At 44.1% G+C, this 21,864-nt stretch overlaps 1 protein-coding gene across 7 annotated transcripts in view; it reads right to left on the reverse strand.

The window, feature by feature from the left end:
* DHDDS (dehydrodolichyl diphosphate synthase subunit) overlaps nt 1-21,864 on the reverse strand; it is a 32,498-nt gene that overhangs the window by 3,698 nt on the left and 6,936 nt on the right. For 6 of the 7 annotated variants that reach the window (XR_013448327.1, XR_013448329.1, XR_013448328.1 and 3 more), the window contains exons 5-8: nt 19,457-19,573; nt 18,410-18,511; nt 8,054-8,168; nt 5,978-6,085 (exon numbers count right to left, since the gene is read on the reverse strand). Coding sequence is in view for 4 of the 7 variants with exons in the window: in XM_078073604.1 (XP_077929730.1) it covers nt 5,978-6,085; nt 8,054-8,168; nt 18,410-18,511; nt 19,457-19,573 (442 nt within the window). In the remaining 3 variants the exon portion in view is untranslated. Of the gene's footprint in view, nt 1-1,392; nt 2,355-5,977; nt 6,086-8,053; nt 8,169-18,409; nt 18,512-19,456; nt 19,574-21,864 lie in introns of those variants that run through there. The other variant, XM_036074645.2, reaches the window with a different exon arrangement.

Genomic DNA, 21,864 nt, shown 5'->3' on the forward strand with positions numbered 1-21,864 from the left:
TAAAGATGACAAAAGGAAATTCTGGAAAATCCCTCCCTAGGCTCCTGTATGAACCCAGGCATTCAAGGGCACTCTTCTGCTAGGGTGATGAGCTCACACATGGAGCGATGAAGACTAGAAGGGTTTGAGAAGTCACTGTGAAGGCCTTCCATCTTGCTGGAAGGGCTTCTTCCTGGCCTTGGGCGGAAGGAGGAACCCTGGGTTTTGTGTACAGGACCTTACTAGGGCATGATGTACAGGATATGGAGGATATGGTCTCAGCAATCCACGTGCTTATGGGCCGATGAGGACACAGAGCTCAGAGAAGAGAGACATTGTCACTGATGATGATCAAGAAACAGTGACACCTCATGGACAGGCGGAATTTGAGCTGGGTTTTAACCAACAGGGAGGATTTGGATAAAGGTGGGGTGTATGGGGGGAGGAGAATATCAGGCAGTGGGAATAACGGCAAAGACACATGGAATTGATGGAAGAGCTTGACCAGGCCAGAGTGAGTCCTCTGCACAATGGGGGGCTTGAGGAAAAATGAGAAAATGAATGGTCAACTTGGTGGTTGGCTATTCACGGTCAGCTGCTCTTCTCTTACCACTGCTTGTGGACAAAGCCAAGTAGGTAAGTACTGGCAGGACAGAAAGGAGGGGAGTACTCAGCCACAGAGGGAGGAAACATGGAGCTGCTTAAAGTCACTCTGTGAGGCTCAGGCTTCTTCTGATGGCATCCCCAGACTGAGTGCCGGGCAGGGAGGCTGCAGTCAAGGGAGGGCCTGGCCCCTAATTGCCAGGAATCAGATTCACTGTTAGGATGACAGAGCCAGGGGAGCTCCTAAAGACCATCTACCCAGCCTCCCCATTGTACAGATAAGGACACTGAAGCTGAGGTGGGGAGGGCCTAGGTCACAGCAGGCTGAAGTTCCACTGGTTTCTCCACTAAGGTAGCTTCTTGAGAGACCTATGGGAAATGTGTCTCTGGATAAGCTGCGCTTTGTAGGGGTGGCGTGGGGAACCAGTGCATATAAATGCCTGTCTATCCAACCTCCACATGGTCTGGATCTACCTCCACATTTCAGACGTGTTTTAAGTCTTCTCAGGTATTCAGCCTCAGAAAATCCAGGCTCAAGAAGTCCTAACAATCAATTTCTCTCTCCCTGACCATACTGTCTACTTTCCCTTTTTTTTTTTTTTTTTAAAGATTTTATTTATTTATTTGACAGAGAGACACAGTGAGAGAGGGAACACAAGCAGGGGGAGTGGGAGAGAGAGAAGCAGGCTTCCCGCGGAGCAGGGAGCCTGATGCGGGGCTCGATCCCAGGACCCTGGGATCATGACCTGAGCCGAAGGCAGACGCTTAACGACTGAGCCACCCAGGCGCCCCTACTTTCCCTTTTAATGACTAATCAGGTGTGGGTATTAATAATTTCCTTAGAGACTTTTTATACAGACCTCATGCCATCTTGGCGCAAGGGCTCCATGGAGCTTGCTTTGAGAAATGGGGCTCTGCCCTATTCATCTAAACCTCTCCTGAGCATTAAGCCTCTCTGCTCTTGTTCTCTCCTCAGTAGAATTAGGGAGCAAGATGTTAACAGCCCCTCCAGTACATAAATCCCCAAGTCCTCCGCTACACTGTCTGGGCCTGGAGAGAGGCTGCAGGCATTTGGTTACAAAACATTTATTAGCCAATGACAAGTCCTCCCGTAAGTCCCCATTTGCCGCAGTCAACGTGCCCAGGTGAGTAGCATGGGGGATGCATTTCTGATGGCTGCCTGAGACAGCTACCCCTGCCAGAAACACCACATACTGAAGCACCCCCAGGGTCTCCTGCCTAGGGAACTGTACTGGCACAGGATGAAAAGGGTGCTCTGAGCCTATGGCTTTTCTGGAGACAGAAGGACTCTGATGAAGAGCTCAGAGACACACACGGGAAAGGATACTGGCCATGATTCTCTGAAGATGAATTCTGTTCCAGCACTGCTCTCAGCACTTTTGCTGTATTAGCTTACTGCACCCTATCACAAACCTGTGAGGCAGGACTTTTTTTTTTTTTTTAAGTAGGCGCCATGCCCAGTGCAGAGCCCAATGTGGGGCTTGAACTCACAACCCTGAGATTAAGACCTGGGCCAAAATCAAGAGTTGGACCCTGAGCCCACGGAGCCACCTAGGCACCCCAGGCAGGCATTCTTATTGACACCACTCCTCTCATTTTACAGATGAGGAAAATGATACTCTGCAGGGTTAAGTCATTGCCAGTCAGTCCCAGAATGAGCAGGATTAGCAGGCAACACCATGGTTCAGTCAGGAATGTAGGAGACAACAGTTCAAGCTTTTAACTTTTCCTAAGAAGAAGACAGCGACTACCTGAAGAAATAAAATAGAAATAAAACAGTCGACTGACCTAGCCTCACGTTTCATCTCTGACAAATGCATCAAAGGAAGTTTAGTGGGAACACATATCCTCTGTGATACCATTCTTACCGAAGAGACAGACCAAACACTTACTAGTCATCTCTGTCAGTGACCCCTCATGGACCTTCCATTCCTGCAGCTTGTAACTGAGGCTCAGTGGCTCTGCATTGCCACCCACCCCTCCCCTGCTGATGTTCTCTCTGTCTTACTGCATGCTTTACCAGCAGCCCCTATTTTCTACAGCTGATGGGTGATCACCTGAACACTGCCAAGGTCCCTTCAAATACCAAGGTCTAGCCCCAACCTGTAGCTGAGTCCCTGCTTCCCTTAGCTTGCACCAGGGCCGCTCATCCCAGTGAGTTACTCTAGGTCTAGAAGCTACCCCCCTGCCTTCTGCCCTGGCTTCCTGTAGGAACAGAGACACACTGTGCTGGGCTTAGAGATAGAGCAGCTCAGATTTTAACAATGGGAATTTGGGAAATGGGATGGGAACACAGACATGGAGGTTGGAAACTGAAGGGTAGGAAACTGAACAAGGAACCATGAAGTCTAGTTTGGTCATGAGACAGGGTACATAAAAGGGAGACACTGGAAAGACCAGCTCTCTGGTCTGAGGCCAGACTGGCGAGGATGTTGTTAATCTGGAATCTACTCTTAGTGCTTCTGCTGAGGTGCTGAGATTTCTAGAAACAGCTTTGAGGACTCCTGGGTAGATAAAGCCTGGCCAGGATCCCCAAGAGGCCCCCTGAAAAAAGGGTTCAGGACATCTCTGTTTTAACTTTGGTTTCCTTACTTTAAAAATGGTGGCAATAACCATGGTATCAACCTTCTAGCACTAGATAGAATCCATGTAAGGGATGCCTGACATGTGGTAAGAACTCGATAAATGTTTGCAAATAGGATTCCCAAGTACAAATTGGGACTCTTAATACTTGTCCTCAAACATGTCCCACCTCACCCCAGGAAACAGCAGAACCATCCACCCAACCACCCAGGCCAAAACTTACACATCTGGATTACTAGTACCATTAATATTTGTACTCAATTTGTTTTATCCTCTGAGATCCATGAGTTTCAAAATTACATCATCAACATTACCACTAACAAAAACCTCTTAAATAATGGTTAAGTTTCCTTTCAGTTTGTATTATCCTTAGAATATATCTCACTAAAGATGTATAGTCAGAGAACTATGTTGAGATAACCTGAATTCTCTTCTCTAGGGGTTATATTATTAATTTAGAGTTACTTTCATTTGTTTCTGTTTTTAACATTTGTTTTTCCCCATCTCGGTCCACTCAACCCTCCCCCTCCCTACAGCCACCACCTGACCCTGAGGCACATCCTTTCACCTGGACTACTGTAGGAGTTTGGTCCCTGACTCCCGCTTCCCTGAAAATCCTGGGTGATTGTTGCAAAATATAAATCAGATCCTGTCATTCCTCTGATCAAAATTCTTCAGCCGTGTCACCATGGCCCATAAGGTCCTATATAACCAGAGGCCTGACTCCCACCCAGCCTCATCTCACACCCTTCTCCCTCCTGCATGATGGCCTCATTTGTTCTTCCAAGACCCAGACTTGATGATCTCGGTGTCCTTACATTGCTGCTCCTGTTGCAGAGAGTGATTCTTTACCCCCAGATTTTCACACATCTGGCTGCTTCTCATCTTTTATATCATGGCTTAAAAACCACCTCCTCGGAAAGTCCTTCCTTGACTGCTCTATGCAGTACCTCTTGCTTTCTTCATTACTTTCTAGTCTATCACTCTATTTTCTTCACTGCCTTATTACAGTCTGAAATTACCTTATATATTTGTTTACTTGTTTATCATCTATCTCAAGTAAGACTATAAGCTCCACGAAGGTAGGAATCTTATGCTTAGTGTAGTCTCTGATTCATACTTGGTACTCAATAAATGTTCATGCAATGAATGAAAGTTAAGTCCTCTGAAATTACTATAAAAGGCTTCTGAGCAGCCAAGTCAGAGATAAGAGTATATCCATACACAAAAGCTCATGCACCAACATCCTCTGGGCTTCAGAGCCAGTTTACTCTCACTTTATAGACCTATTTCTAACAAGCTCGACTGACTGGTTTCCTTGCCTATAGCCGATTTAAAACAGTAAATAGGAAGAGGAGGAGAGGGATGCTGTCAAAATTAGCCATTGACGGTGGTAGAAAATGAGACGGAGGATGTACAAAAATACACACGAAATCCCAAAGCCAAGTATTTGGGGACCATCTAGCTTAGGGCAAACAGTCCCACCCTTCAAGGGCATCCCTGTCCAATGAAGGGCTTTAAGATGGCAGTGGCCATCATCATTATTAGCGAGTGCCTGGTATATACTAGGTGGCAATGATTATGTACAAGACACATTTCAGAAAGTTTTCCATCAAAAAAGGATAGAAAAAAATTTTGGTTCTTAAAGGAGCTTTGGTCATGTGGAAAAATCTGATATTCATTCCTCACCGATGGTGGATAATTGAGACTCTGCTGTTTTTCCTTTCACTTGAACAGAACTTCCTCTTTTAATTCTTCATATTCTAATGACCAAGCACATGACCAAAGCTTCATGATTTGATTGACTTATACCAGGAGTTCTGGATGTGGGATTCATGGACAGATTCCACGGGTTATGTAAACCCCCGGTAGTAGTCTAAGCGTTTCAGTGATGAGTACAATTCTATGCAAAACGCCGTATGTTAGAATGATCTGTGCAATTTTTCTAGGGAGATGGTCTACAGTTTTCATCAGATTCTCCAAAGAGATTAAGAAGCCCTGACTTAAATCATTATTTCCTCCTGGCCATTTTCTTTCTAGACTCAAAAAACAGCAGCAGCTTTGGGTTTAAAAGTCTGTGGCCTGGAGACAGTGACTCTGTCCCTGTTTCCAGATTTGGAAAATGAAGACACCAAACCTGTGGGATTGCTGGAAGGGTTAAGTAAGAAAACTTACTTGAAAACATCTAACGTACTAACCACCACACAAACTACCATTATTATTAAGAATTCTAATCAGATGCAGGTGACTCTGCCTCCTATTAAAACCTGTTTCAAGATGTGGTGATCAAAACTGAAAGAACTTCAAATGTTGGCAGAACATATTTTATATAATAGAAAGACAGTGCTACTTTGTTCTTAATCCCTTCTGGAAGAGGCTTGACTTTTGTATACTTCCATTTCTACAATCTTTTATTAGTTTAATACTGTCAGGGAATGGCCAATCTCTCTGAGAAGTCTTTCCTGTGTTTCTGAGGCAAAGAGATTAAAGACATGTAACTTGAATCCTAGTTCTGTCTCTTATTGGTTATGTGTCCTTAACAAAAGAATTTCGATGTATTCACTTGCACAAGTGGGGCTGATAATACCCAGGTCATTGGGATCTTGGGAGCATTAAATGATATAGTACCTATAAAATGTTCACAGTCCCTGACACATAGTAAACAAGTAGTAGCTACTATCATCATTAACATGCTTATTAGCAAGTGCCTCGTGTAAGTAGTAGGTGGTCAATCGATGCTAACCTTTTCTTCCATCACATCCAGTCAGACCAGCCCTGAACTCTTTCTTACCTGGAGCATGCTATGGTTCATCTGGTACTGCAGGATGGCCTCACAGAGGTTCCAAAATGTGTATTCCGGCCACAGAACGGGTTGGAACACCAAGCAGGAGTGGGAAGTCTGGGAAAGCGGGGGAAGGAAGACAGGATAGTTTAGCAGCATGTTGCTGGAACATATTCCTGGTCAGGCTTCCAAAGAAGGAGCAGGATGAGCACAACCCAGGGGCCCAGAGATGAAGAGAGCCCGGGCACCTCAAGCTGGAGCTACCATCGCTGCCAGTCCCAAAGTCCCTCGCTCATGGGGAGGGGTCATCTGAGGCACCTGAGTGCAGCAAGGCAGAACTATAGCAAGACTAGATCAACATTCCCACCAGGATTTTTCTAAGAGCCAATTTTAGGACTATGAAATAACATCTGGATTATGTTATTGGGTCTTGGCCCTTAGAGGTCATCTGGGAGACATGTTGTCTGATAAAAGTCAGCAGTGAACAAATGGTAGCTGGGGCTGTTATTTTTAAGTAGCAGAGTAGGACACGTGGTGAAGAGCATGGCCTCTGGGGCCAGACTACCTGGCTTCGGATCCTGGGTCCACTATTTACCATCCATGTGACATGAGGCAAGTTACTTAACCTCTCTGGGCCTCAGTCTCCTCAACTGTAAAACTGGGGAATAAGAATACCTGGTTTTTAAGGTACAATGAAAATTAAACAAGATAATGTACACAAAGCAGTCAGACTACAGAGCTGGGTGAACCCTAATAATTATCACTGATGTAAGAATTCCTTTTGGAACATTCTTGACAGCCACCGCTTGATACCTTTAGTAGTGAGGAGTTCAGTGCCTCAAGAGGGCTGACTTTAGTTGTCAGACAGCTTGTTCTGCTAAACCAATGTCACCTTCCCTGGTACTTCTACCAAAGTCTCAGGTCTTTTCTCTGGAACAGGTCTGTTTCTTCCTCAAAGTGACATTCTTTCAAATATTTGAAGTCAAGATTAGAACTGTTATTTGTCCCCAAGGTTGTCATGTCTTGCTCAGTTTACCTTTGCCAAAAAACCATACATTTTAAGGCAGCAGGGATTATTTCTGACTTGGTGATTGCCATATTCCCAGCACACGAAGGAGGAATTCAGTATTTTTTTCTAAGGGAATAAACTGTCACCATGCCTCCCTTTTCCAGACCACTATCCTTCACTCATTCCTTACATGCCATGAGTTCCAGATTCCTTGCTATCCAGGTTGGCTGCTTCTGGTAAGTCCTCTAGTTTACCAATGCAGTCTTTTAAAACTCAGTGCCCAGAAGTAAACTTTCCAGACATGATCTGACCAGCACAGCAGACCACCGAACCATAAGCTGCACATTATTTCTTTCAATATAGCCAAAGACCAAAAGTATCTTCAGTAGCTAAATCTTTTAAGACTATGGTCTATTAAAATTTCTGGAACTTGCTTCAAAGCTGAGTCCCTCCAACCTCTCCTTGAACAGTCATGTGCTACTTAGGGGCCAAGTTGACAGATGATGGAGATTTTCAAGCAAAGGCAAACTGATTTGGCTCTGAGCTTTTGGGGGACCATTTACACAGGGGTGACTGAGCTAAGAGGCAGCAGCAGGCCCCTAAGAAAGAGTCTGCATATAGTTTCTATCCCTTGTGGACTGTGCTTGCATAGACACAGCTGCTTCATCTGAAGGAGACAGACCTATAACTGCAAGGCAAGGTTCTAGCCCAGAGGGGCTGGAGTACCTGGCAGATTACCAGGGCAGCTGCTTATGCTCAAGGACACAAGGCAGAAGTCCAGTGCTTTGAACAGGGGCACAAGTGAAGTTTTCACCACAGCTGGATAGCCTTGATTTTCCTCTAGGCACTTCAGAGAACAAGAACCACACAGGCTGGCAAAGCCAGGGACAGAAGAAGAAGGACAGCAAATGTTACCAGGCACAGCCTGGATACATTTCTCCAGATTCCCCCTGCCACCCCAGTTCTCTGGTACCAGCACGGCTACGAGTGGGGATGAGCCCTACTAAATCCATCCTGTGGGTGCAGTCACAGTCTTCAGGCTGACACAAACACAACAGTGGTTGCAAACTACTTACCTGCCAGAGCAAGAAGTCGCTGAGCCTCACTTCCCCGGAAGTCCGTATCAAGATGTCAGGATTCGGAGAGTGGTTGGTATAGAGGCACTTATCGAGCAGAGACTCAGAGACATCACTAAGGCGAGTGGGGAAGAGACAAAGGTAAGCACACATCTTTTTTTCAGATTATTCTCATGGTGAACTCATACGTAAGGCTTCCCAGTTTATAGAACACCATTAGCCAATACAGGCGGAGGCCCTTAACATTCAAATAAATGTATGATTTTAGTCCTCACAACTACATAAAGTATTTCGATCCTCATTTTATACATAAGGAAACTGAGGCTCAGAGAAGATAAATAACTTGCCCAAAGTCATTTCACTGCAGGCCTAAAATGAGATGCACCCACTAGAATGTGTCCTTCACTTGAAACATCTTGTTTTTTAAAATGCATACATCTGGGGTGCCTGGGTGGCTCAGTCAGTTAAGAGTCTAACTTCAACTCTGGGCGCCTGGGTGGCTCAGTTGGTTAAGCGACTGCCTTCGGCTCAGGTCATGATCCTGGAGTCCCTGGATCGAGTCCCGCATCGGGCTCCCTGCTCGGCAGGGAGTCTGCTTCTCCCTCTGACCCTCCCCCCTCTCATGTGCTCTCTCTCTCATTCTCTCTCTCTCTCAAATAAATAAATAATAAAAAAATCTTTAAAAAAAAAAAAAAAGAGTCTAACTTCAACTCAGGTCATGATCTCAGGGTCCTCCAATGGAGTCCTGAGTCAGGCTCTGCACTCAGCGAGGAGTCTGCTTCTTCCACTCCCTCTCCCTCTGCCCCTCCCCTGCTCATCTGCATACACACACACTCTCTCAAATAAATAAATAAAATCTTAAAAAAATAAAGAAAAATAAACCCTGCAATTTGATACAACACTAATGCAACTATTTTTAATAAAGATAAATCTAAATGCACTGATTGGGGAAGTTCAGAGCTAAAATTAATTGAAAAAAATAAAATTCGGACAATATACAGTGCAGGGGTGCCTGGGTGGCTCAGTCAGTTAAGTGTCGGACTCTTGATTTTGGCTCAGGTCATGATCTCAGGGTCATGAGATCAAGTCCTGTTTTGGGCTCCACAATGGGCATGGTTAAGTCTGCTTAAGATTCTCTCTCACCTTCTTCCTCTGCTCCCCTACCCCTCTTAAAAAGAAAAAAGAAAAGGAAAAAGAAAATATAGACTGCAGGGGCGCCTGGGTGGCTCAGTCAGTTAAGCACCTGCCTTCGGCTCAGGTCATGATCCCAGAGTCCTGGGATCGAGCCCTGCATTGGGCTCTCTACTAAGTGGGGAGTCTGCTTCTCCCTCTGCCCTCCCCCCATGTGCGCTCTCTCTCTCTCAAAAATAAATAAATAAAAATTTTAAAAATAAAAAATAAAGAAAGAACAAAGTTTATAAAGATACACATCATACTCTTACTGATGATTACTTCTGGAAGGTTGGACAAGAAGGAAAGACTATCTCTTTTTTACTTTATGTACTTCCATTATTGTTTGAATGTATTATAAAGAACATCTTTTAGGAGCGCCTGGGTGGCTCAAGTCAGTTAAACATCTGCCTTTGACTCGGGTCGTGATCCCAGGGTCCTGGGATCGAGTCCCGCATCAGGCTTTCTGCTCTGCGGGGAGCCTGCTTCTCCCTCTGCCTCTCTCTCTCTCTTTCTCATGAATAAATAAAAAAAATATTTTTTAAAAAAGAACATTTTTAAAAAAGATTTGTTATTTGAGAGACAGGGAGTGAGAGCGCGTGTGTGCGCAGGGTGGGGAGGGGCAGCAGGAAAGGGGGAGACTCCCTGGTGAGCGCAGAGCCTGACCCGGGGCCACGACCCCAAGATCATGACCTGAGCTGAAATCAAGAGTCAGCTGCTTAACCGACTAAGCTATCCAGGTGCCCCTAAAGAACATTTTTAAAAACTTTTAAGTCATATGGACCATGAAACACCGCAAAAAATCCGTATTACTTAGGATTTAAAAAAAGAGCAAAATAATCAGCCCTCCCACGTCGGTTAGGAGCTACTTTCCCAAGCAGATGGACATTTAGAAAGGAGATGGAATGGAGGAAGAATGGGGACTGCCATCATTTATCTCAAGTAAAACACTCCTGTCCATGGAAAGAAGGTATTTGAAAGGCTGGTTGTCTGTTGGTTCTAAGAACACTGTTTACCTGTCCTACCAAGCACCAAGAGGCAGAATTTGGAATCTCCAAGTGGTAAGACTTGCATCTTGGGAGGGGTCTAGAAGATAAAATTTCTTGGTGGGAAGGTTCTTCCAGGAGCACAGTTAAAAAAGCAGAGAGATCTGGGCTATTTTTTTTTTTTTTAAGATTTATTTATTTATTTGAGAGAGGGAGAGAGAGAAGCAGACTCCCTGCTGAGTGCAGAACCCAACTTGGGGCTAAATCTCACAACCCTGAGATCATGATCTGAGCCTAAATTGAGAGTTGGACACTCAACTGACTGAGCCACCCAGGCACCTCTGGGTTGACTGTTTAAAATGAGACTACATTTACCAACTATGTGCCTTTGGGTCCTCTTTTTACAAATCACAGAGGGAGTTAAATTTTTTGTACCATCACATGGGAAATAATATTCACTTATGAACTGCAAGAGGAAGGGCTCTAATTCAGATTTCCCTGAAAATCTGAGAGTCTTGTCTTAGCAGCATGGTCTTAATTCTCTAAGAAATCTGAGACCCTGTATAATCAATATAATTTCTCAGCTCTCTTATCTTTGAAAATGGGCACATCTGTCCTATCTACTTATAGGTTACTGTGAGGGTCAAATCAACTGAAATAACAGCGGCGCAAATCAAATGAAATAACAGCGGTGCCTAGGTGGCTCAGTTGATTAAGCATCCAACTCTTGATTTCGGCTTAGGTCATGATCTCAAGGTTGTGAGTTTGGCCCTGTGTCAGGCTCCATGCTGAGCGTGGAGCCTGCTTAAGATCTCTCTCTCCCTCTGCCCCCACCCCCTAAAAAAACAAAAACAAAAACAAATTAAGTAACAGATTTGAGTGTACCTTAGGAACTAACTATAAAGTATTATGTAAATAAAGAAGAAATGTTATTTCCAGTCCCACCACTTTGCTGTGTGACTTCAGATCCCCACTTAATCTGAGTTTCAAATGCATCTGCCAAAAGGTTTTTTTCCACCTACTTCAGGCAGTGGGCAGAATTCTTATCGAAAATGAGGTCACTCTAGAGGGGTGGGAGGAGATAAAATTGACAAAATGAAAATAGAACATCTGTGCTATGGCTAACACAAACCCATCATTACATAGCATTAGCTGTCGACATGAAGACTTTTAAGAAATACTTTTTTTCTTTTCTTTTTTTTTTTTAAAGTAATCCCTATACCCAATGTGGGGCTGGAACCCACAACCCCGAGATCAAGAGTCTCATGCTCTACCCGAGATCAAGAGTCTTATGCTCTACCGACTCAGCCAGCCAGGTGCCCCAAGAAGTGATTTCTATTAAATAAAAGTAAAATACCAACTTTCACCTATAAAATTAGTTTACTACTCTGTTTGGCAAGAATGAGGTGAAACGGACACATCCAGACCCAGATCCTGAGGTAATCCAAAATGCTGACAAGAGTTAAGTTTATAGACTTCATTGTAGCATCATTTATAATAAAGAGAAATTAGAAACAGCCTACATAAACAACTTGAATGATTAAGTCAATTAAAGCAAGATATATTCTGCAGCCATTAGAAATAACGATATGACAAATTATTAAAAACACGAGGCATGGAAAAGTGCTCATATTACATCATCAAGTGAACAAAAGCATGATTCAGGTGGTAAAGTGTTCACAGTGTGATTTCTTTTGTTATAAATACTTATGTCATTATTGGATTTGTGTTTTAAAAAGATGACTCTGGCTGAACTTTGAACCACAACTGATCACTGCTTTCGTCAGCACCAGCTTGTGCCCTGCACATCCATTAGTCTGGTACCCAGCACCATGGGTGACTTATGTGTGTACATGAACCAGACTGTGAGCTGCCTGAGGGCAAGCCTCATGACACATTCAGCTCTGTATTCTTGCTCTTCTAGCATGGCACCTTCTTGGGACAGAGAAAGACTTGATACATGTTTGAACAAATGAGTAAATGAATCACTGAAAATAGATCTCAAAAACAGAGACATGTTGGTTTTCTGAATGTGAGGAGCTTACAGGCTAAAACAGTTTTTGACAATGTACTTGCAAACAACCTAGAACCCAAACACAGGTAATAGATATTGTCACAACTTGATGGGAAAAATCAACTCAGTTGATTAAACTCACACACACATATTTAAGCAAACAGGAAGACCTAGAAAGACATACTTAAAGTCGAAGTGTTACCAGGAGTGTTGCAGATCCTGAAGATCTGAATTTTCATCTTTATATATCCAGTAGTTTGCAAATCCTCTCTGATGAACACGTATGACCTTCATAAAAGTATGTGCATACTGGGGCTCTGATTAGCCCAGTCCGAGCAGAACACCAACCTTTCTAAGTTTGCAGCCTCCTTACCCTGGTGACCCTGCCCCGCCCACGCCATATCTATCCGCTTGACTAATCCCACGTAGGTAAGTTCCTAAGCCATGCAAGGCAAAGAAAATGAATATGGGAAAACTTCCTGGGCAAGAAGGAGAAGATAAAGGTCAGTGGACTGTCGCTGTGGTATGAGTATCAAGAACACTGAACTAAGAGGCAAGATCAGAGTTCTAGTCCTAGGCATGAACACACACATATCTAATGGCTAAAAGCTTTCTTTCTTTTCCACATAAACATTTATCTCTTTAAATGAAACATTAACTGGAAAGCACAATAATACTGTGAACAACTATGAAATCACCCCACAAGTCAAGCATCAGAAAATCGTAATAACCTGCATCTACTCATATAACCCTCTTCCTCTTCCGTCTCTCATCTTCCTGCCTGCCCCCCACCGACTTAACCAGCATCTTAATTTCTTCCCCAACAGTTCATTTTCAATCCACAGCTTAACTGACCTCTCTACAGCATTCGACACTGTTGCTCCCACCAATGCCTGCATCCTCCCACCCTGCACCAGCAAATTCCCTCTTCTCTTGGCTTCCGTAATACTGACTTGCCCAGCTTTCTTCCTGCCTTTCTGGTTGTTCATCCTCTTTTTTCCTTAAGGCTCCTTCTCTTCTACCCAGGCAGCAGAACTCAGAGTTTCTCAAAACTCTCCCCCACTCACTCTAGACTCTCCTCGATGTCCTCAGGCCCTCTTTGCTTTGGTTACCAACTACTCAGATGACCTCCATGCCCTTATGTCCAGTCCCCACCTCTCCTCGCAAACTGTCAACCTGCCATCTATGCTCAACATCTACGGTATATCCCAAATCAAACTGCTGACCTTTCTCCTCAAACTGGACCCTCCCTCAGGGCTCCCCGGCACAGGGAGGGGCACTGCTATGCACTGTTTCCGAAGTCAAAAACGCTGGAGTCACTCATAACACATCTTTTTCCCAGACTTGGCCCATGAAGGCCCCTCGATTTTGTCTACTTCCTAACACTTGATGCAGTCTATTTGACCTCTTCTTCCTCCACCACCACCACGCAAGCTCCATTCTGGGTCATCTCTACCCGAATTATCCCAACAGCCTTTCTGTAACCGACAAGCTCCTCACACTACTACTGCCTCTTTCCCCAGTTACCGCTTTGTCTTCCTTCTCTGGCCACTGATCATTTCCTTGGCAAAGCCTTCCCTACCAGGTCTACTCCTCTTACTATAAATTCTTGTTGTGTCATGCACCGATGTTTTTATAGCATTTGATCACCATTATAATGGTATGTCAATGTGTATAATATTGATTATTGTCTGTCTCCTTTACCAGAGCTCCCTGAGTGCAGGAAATATGTACTTTTTTTTACCACTGTACCCTCTCTGTACAACAATGTGCTTGGCCTTTATGTGGCACTTTTAAAATGTTTGTTGAGTGAATAAATAACTGATTGAATGAATGAACTATGTGGCACAGAACGATCACCCGGCTGTTGGAGAGGAAAAGGACTTTAAAATAGCCTTAAAAACTGTCTCCTTTCCTGCTTATCTAATTCCGTTCTCACTGAGCAACTTTCTGATTTTTAACTTAGTTTCCCAGGTAAATCGAATTATACCCAAGAAAGGAATCAGACAATTTCCTGAGTCCCAAGGTCCTAGATGACAGAGGGAAAGGACAGGCACTCTGGAATCAGACAGCTCTCGAGATGAGTCTGCTCTGGCACTCACTAGCAGGATGGCCTGGGGAAAGCCACTCTAATGCTCAGCTCAGCTTTCTCATCTATAAAATGGAGAAAACACTGGAACCTCTCACACATGAGATCAATGACTGAGTAAAATACAGAACATAACACATCGCCTGGGTTATTTTTAATGTTATTTTACTCTTGCTATTATTAGTTTATTAATATTATTACCAAATGTTACACGAACAATAACATGAAGGGACTGAGAGGCTAAGTCTCTACCACTCTAATAGTTCGGATTCCACATGCTGCTTGTGGTGAACAATTTTCTTTTTGAAAAATACCTGAATCTTGCATGAAACTGTAACATGAGAGACCTAAAGGACTATACTAGCATCAAGCTGCATTCCTGAAAAACCATTCGAGGAAAAACACTGCCAAAGGACCAGGGGACATCTTTTTTTTTAAGATTTTATTTACTTATTTATTTTTTAAAAGATTTTACTTTTAAAGTAATCTCTACACCCAATGTGGGGCTTGAACTCATGACCCCGAGTATCAAGAGTCACATGCTCCACAGACTGAGAGCCAGGTTCCCCATGGACATCTTTTTTTTTTTTTTAAGATTTTATTTACTTATTTATTTTTTAAAAGATTTTAAAGTAATCTCTACACCCAATGTGGGGCTTGAACTCACGACCCCGAGTATCAAGAGTCACATGCTCCACAGACTGAGAGCCAGGTTCCCCATGGACATCTTTTTTTTTTTTTTAAGATTTTATTTACTTCCCAAAGACTCCACCCCAAAACTGCTAGAACTCATACAGGAATTCAGTCAAGTGGCAGGATATAAAATCAATGCACAGAAGTCAGTGGCATTCCTATACACCAACAACAAGTCAGAAGAAAGAGAAATTAAGGAGTCGATCCCATTTACAATTGCACCCAAAACCATAAGATACCTAGGAATAAATCTAACCAAAGAGGCAAAGGATCTGTACTCAGAAAACTATAAAATACTCATGAAAGAAATTGAGGAAGACACAAAGAAATGGAAAAACGTTCCATGCTCATGGATTGGAAGAACAAATATTGTGAAGATGTCAATCCTACCTAGAGCAATCTACACATTCAATGCAATCCCCATCAAAATACCATCCACTTTCTTCAAAGAAATGGAACAAATAATCCTAAAATTTGTATGGAACCAGAAAAGACCCCGCATAGCCAGAGGAATGTTGAAAAAGAAAAGCAAAGCTGGCGGCATCACAATTCCAGACTTCCAGCTCTACTACAAAGCTGTCATCATCAAGACAGTATGGTACTGGCACAAAAACAGACACATAGATCAATGGAACAGAATAGAGAGCCCAGAAATGGACCCTCAACTCTATGGTCAACTCATCTTTGACAAAGCAGGAAAGAATGTCCAATGGAAAAAAGACAGTCTCTTCAACAAATGGTGTTGGGAAAATTGGACAGCCACATGCAGAAGAATGAAACTGGACCATTTCCTTACACCACACACAAAAATAGACTCCAAATGGTTGAAAGACCTCAATGTGAGACAGGAGTCCATCAAAATCCTAAAGGAGAACACAGGCAGCAACCTCTTCGACCTCAGCCGCAGCAACTTCTTCCTAGAAACATCGCCAAAGGCAAGGGAAGCAAGGGCAAAAATGAACTATTGGGACTTCATCAAGATAAAAAGCTTTTGCAAAGCAAAGGAAACAGTCAACAAAACCAAAAGACAACTGACAGAATGGGAGAAGATATTTGCAAATGACATATCAGATAAAGGGCTAGTATCCAAAATCTATAAAGAACTCATCAAACTCAACACCAAAAGAACAAAGAATCCAATCAAGAAATGGGCAGAAGACATGAACAGACATTTTTCCAAAGAAGACATCCAAATGGCCAACAGACACATGAAAAAGTGTTCAATATCGCTCGGCATCAGGGAAATCCAAATCAAAACCTCAATGAGATACCACCTCACACCAGTCAGAATGGCTAAAATTAACAAGTCAGGAAATGACAGATGTTGGCGGGGATGCGGAGAAAGGGGAACCCTCCTACACTGTTGGTGGGAATGCAAGCTGGTGCAGCCACTCTGGAAAACAGTATGGAGGTTCCTCAAAAAGTTGAAAATAGAGCTACCATATGATCCAGCAATTGCACTCCTGGGTATTTACCCCAAAGATACAAAAATAGGGACCCAAAAGGCTACGTGCACCCCGATGTTTATAGCAGCAATGTCCACAATAGCCAAACTGTGGAAAGAGCCAAGATGTCCATCAACAGATGAATGGATAAAGAAGATGTGGTATATATATACAATGGAATATTATGCAGCCATCAAAAGGAATGAGATCTTGCCATTTGCAACGACGTGGATGGAACTGGAGGGTATTATGCTGAGCGAAATAAGTCAAACAGAGAAAGACATGTATCATATGACCTCACTGATATGAGGAATTCTTAATCTCAGGAAACAAACTGAGGGTTGCTGGAGTGGGGGGTGGGGTGGGAGGGATGGGGTGACTGGGTGATGGACACTGGGGAGGGTATGTGTTCTGGTAAGCGCTGTGAATTGTGCAAGACTGTTGAATCTCAGATCTGTACCTCTGAAACAAATAATGCAATATATGTTAAGAAAGAAAAAAAGAAGAAGAAGAATGTAGCAGGAGGGGAAGAATGAAGGGGGGGAAATCGGAGGGGGAGAAGAACCATGAGAGACGATGGACTCTGAAAAACAAACTGAGGGTTCTAGAGGGGAGGGGGTTGGGAGGATGGGTTAGCCTGGTGATGGGTATTGAGGAGGGCACGTTCTGCATGGAGCACTGGGTGTTATGCACAAACAATGAATCATGGAACACTATATCTAAAACTAATGATGTAATGTATGGCGATTAACATAACAATAAAAAATTAAAAAAAAAAAGATTTTATTTACTTATTTATTTTTTAAAAGATTTTACTTTTAAAGTAATCTCTACACCCAATGTGGGGCTTGAACTCACGACCCCGAGTATCAAGAGTCACATGCTCCACAGACTGAGAGCCAGGTTCCCCATGGACATCTTTTTTTTTTTTTTTAAGATTTTATTTATTTGAGAGAGAGCGACAGAGAGAGAGTGCGCAGAGGGAGTGAGCAGAGGGAGAGAGGGAGAAGGAGACTCTCTGCTGAGCATGGAGCCCGACATGGGGCTCGATCCCAGGACCCCGAGATCACGACCTAAGACAAAGACACTCAACTGACTGAGCCACCCAGGCACACCAGAGGGCATCTTTTTAAAAAAAAAATTTTGAGGCATCTGGGTGGCTCAGTCAGTTGGGCGTCCCCCTTCGGCTCAGGTCATGATCTCATGCGCGGTCCTGGGACCAGGCCCCACATCCGGCTTCCTGCTCGGTGGAGGGTCTGTTTCTCACTCTCCCTCTGCCCCTCCCCCCTGCTCATTCTCTCTCTGTCTCAAATAAATAAATTTGAAAAATCTTAAAAAAAAAAAATTTCAATTCCAAAGGCACCTAGCTGGTTCAGTCAGGGAGCATGTGACTCTTGATCTCAGGGTCATGAGTTCGAGCCCGTTAAGTGTAGAGATTACTTATCTTGGGGCACCTGGGTGGCTCAGTTGGTTGAGCGTCCGCCTTCGGCTTAGGTCATGATCTCCAGGTCCTGGGATCGAGCCCAATGTCAGGCTCCCTGCTCGGCGGGGAGTCCGCTTCTCCCTCTCTCTCTGCCTCTCCCCCTGCTTGTGCTCTGTCTCTTTCTCAAATGAATGAATAAAATCTTTAAAAAAAATAATAATAAAATCTTAAAAAAATTAATTCCAATATAGTTAACATACAGTGTTATATTAGTTTCAGGTGTAAGGACATCATTTTTTAGTGAATGCCACAGCCTTGCTACTTGCTACACCATTTTTCTGGGGCTTCTTGGGGTGTGGTGAACACAGAAATTCTGAAGCAGGCTTCGATAAGCCTATCCTAAGCTCTGTGTGGGGAGGGTCATGCCCCTAAATCTGTCTACATGCATCACTGAGTTGACTTCCGGCCCAAGGACATGGTTTAAGAGGGCACGCCTGGTTTCCCTATCGGTTACTATGCTAAACAAGCAGGGATACCTGGGATCCAGCAGGCCTTGCTCCACTCCCCAGGCCATCTCTCTCACAGCATTACTGATCTCGTGACGGGATGTGTAAGCAAAGCAGACATTTAGGAAACACCTGAGAAAGGAAGAAGAGAATAATTTACTAGAGGACAGGGACTAAGGACTAGCGTCACTGCCTACAGAGTACTGCTTCCCCAGAAGAACACACACACACCAAATGTGAATCGTGGCTATTTCTGAAAGGTGAGATTATGAATTCTTTGTGTTTTCTAACTTTTCTTAGAATAAACATGTTACTAGTTTTGTAATAAGACAAACACTAAATGACCCTTTTACTCCCTAACCCTCTCTCCTTCTACTGCTAATCAGCTTTCAGAGGATGTGAATCCACTGTGATATTAGCACAAGCAAAGTAGAATAGGGAGGAAATCTGATGCAGTCCAGTCCACTGCCAAACACATATCATACTCCGAAGGCACACATACTGAAGTCTGGATTACTGAACTCTGCCTCTGCACCTGTAGGACCCCCCAATGTCAACCTCTCCACGGGTAAAGGATGGGACAGAAAAAGATTTTCTTGAAGGATCTGTCTTCAGAGACAGAAATATACTGTAGACAGAGACAGAATATATTATAATGTGGGGTATCAGGCAGGTCCTGGAAGGAAAAGTCTGATCCAGAGCTCAAGGCCATATCCACAGCTTACCCACCTTATAACGCTCATTTTCACCCTAAGCCCCTGTCAAGTAAAATAATAATAATAATGATGATTATATATACGTGCATATGTAAACATATGTATATGCATATATCATGGGGGGCAGGCGCATGAAGGAGGAAGAGGATAAAAAACTGTATGTGTGAGTTCACACACATTTGACAAGGTATTAAGAACCATCGCTGGTCTGCCCTGCAGACTGAGGAAGTCTCTAAGCATCCCAAACCGCTCCTGGCCTTTTGTACCAAATGCAGACCAAGAAAGGCCCAGCATGTCTGTCTGAAGCTCGCAGGGAGTCAGAGGCTGCTCCCGGTCACTAAGGGGAGATGGGAACACTTACTTGTTATAGTTCTTGGTGGCCCGTACCGCCTGTGCAATCAGCGCCTGGAGATCCAAGGGCAACAAATGCAGATCGCCCAGGACCCGGATACATACCCCATGCTTCTGCAGTTTCTCCCTATCGGGAAAAGGAGGCAGGGTTGGGACAGAGAGCCTGTGGTGCTGGAGAACGGCCAACACTCAACTCCCAGTTCCTAAGCACTGCCCTGTGTGCCATGTGTCACCATGTCCCCTCAACAGCTCGGACCCGAGTCTGCCACATTCCCCATTCTACAGTAGGAAACGGAAGCTCAGACAGGACAGGCAGACAGACACGGCCCAAGGTCAGACGGTATCAGAACTAAAACCCAGGTCTGCCCGATCTGAGAACCCGAACCCAAACCCTTTACCACACATTACAAGGCTTCATGCGTCCTTGTTGGCAAGTTACATTTTATGTATCCTGTCCCGTTTTGACAAGTGAATAAACTCAAGGGCAGAAGCTATATTGTTCATTACTTCTGTACCTTCTGGTAAAAGATGTTAATAACAGCAACATCATTAAGTTTATGTTTACTAAGTGCCAGACATTGGTCTAAGTGCTTTACACACATCAATATGTTCCATCCTTACACCAACCTTCGGGGCAGACACCATTATCATTCCCCTTTTACAGGCGAGGAAACTGAGGCACAGGGAGGTTAGGTAATTTGCTCAACATCAGACAGGTGGTAAGTGGAAAGCTGAATTTAAACCTAGGGAGCCTGGTTCCAGGGCCTGTCCTCTTCATCATGGCATCTTGCTGCCTCCATATAGTATTCCCAAACTCTGCACAGTGGGCAGAATTGAATTCAGTTACCCAACCAGCTTCCCTCGCCTGGGGACACTATGGAGAAACTGAATTACTAGCGTTTGGAAAATGGGAACTTAATAACAAGAAGTATCCTGTAGAGCAGGCAGGTCCTGGAGATCCCTGATCCAGAGTGCAAGGCTGCATCCACAGCATCACTTTGTAACCCGCATCACTTTGCTTCTAGAGCGAAGCAAGATCTAACCACCTGTTTTTGAGAATCCATTGAAGCTGCTATAGTAGGCAAATGTATACTCGGATCAAGGCAAAACCAGAAGGAAAATAGCTACATTCAAGTCCTAGAGCCAGCACTTACTAGCTGACCTTGTATAACCACTAAGCTTCTCTGAGTCTCAGTTTCCCGCACCCTGTGAACTGGGGGTAATAACCATCCCTGCCGTACTCTCCACACTGGCTTGTGTTGAGTGAGAGAAGGTACCTGAAAGTGCTTATTCTCAGACAACAGTCAGGTTATTTGAGTGAGGTCTATAGGGAAGGAGAGATAAAAGCCCTGGACAGGAGCCAGGAGATCTGGGTTCCCAACCTGGTTTTGCCATGAGCTTGCTGTGTGACCATGAGCATGCCTTAAACTTCTATCCACTAGGATTGTTTCCCAACTGATGAAACTGAACTAGGCCTGTGGTTTTCCAACCTTCCTAAAGCCAAAAACTTTCTTCAAGTCACACATTAAACAGAAGCCCAATATATAAAATAGGTAAATGCCAACCAGCACCCTGTGCCCCATTCCCTCTGGCTTCTTTGCACACCCACTCCTCAGAACTCTAAGGTTCTGCTACACATTGTTGGAAAACCACCGATAAGATTTCTTCTTGTTCTGTCCAGGACTTTAGAACTTAAGACCATTTTCTCTATTGCTGACTGATTAGAGCAATCTCAGTAGCACCCTACTGCTATGCATTTTGATCTTTCAGGAACTCTAAGATTACCTCCTGTCTTTCGGACCACAGTGTAGCAGACAACAGCTCAGCTCTGGAGTTGGAAAGATCCTGTCTGTCTTGGCTCTGCCTGTCTGATAGCTGTGTGACCCAGGAGACACACCTAAACTTCTCTGGTTTTCACTTTCCTCCTCTCTACAACTGGGATAATAATAATCTCTTTCTCACAGGATAATGTGAATATTAAATGAAAATACATGTCAGGCTCAGGGCCTGGCACACAGTATAAATACTTTAAAACGGTGGGATCAGTGTGACGTACAGAAGAATTTGAATACCTGGAAAGTGCCCCCAATGCCTCCAACCCCAGCCCTTGGGTAGGAACTCTGAGCCACTCGGGCTCTGCTGGGGACCAGGAAGCTAGGTCTGTGGCCAAGTCTCATTATCCTATATGGACAGAGAGAAGCCTCGCTACCCTCCCCACTCCAAAACCCACACTGGGACAGAAATGAGAAAACTGTTCTAGGCCCAGCTCCACTGGTGCCCTAGGCTCTCTGTTTTCTCATCTCCCTGCATCCTGGTACAGGGAAGAGCTGGGCAGAAAAGGGTTGTAATGAAGAGTCTGGGGCAGTCCTGGCTGGGGAGGTTTCCACACTTTGAAGCAAATAATCTCCATCAAACTTC

Source organism: Halichoerus grypus, chromosome 5 (assembly GCF_964656455.1).
Source record: "Halichoerus grypus chromosome 5, mHalGry1.hap1.1, whole genome shotgun sequence".
In the NCBI taxonomy this organism is placed as follows: Eukaryota; Metazoa; Chordata; class Mammalia; order Carnivora; family Phocidae; genus Halichoerus; species Halichoerus grypus.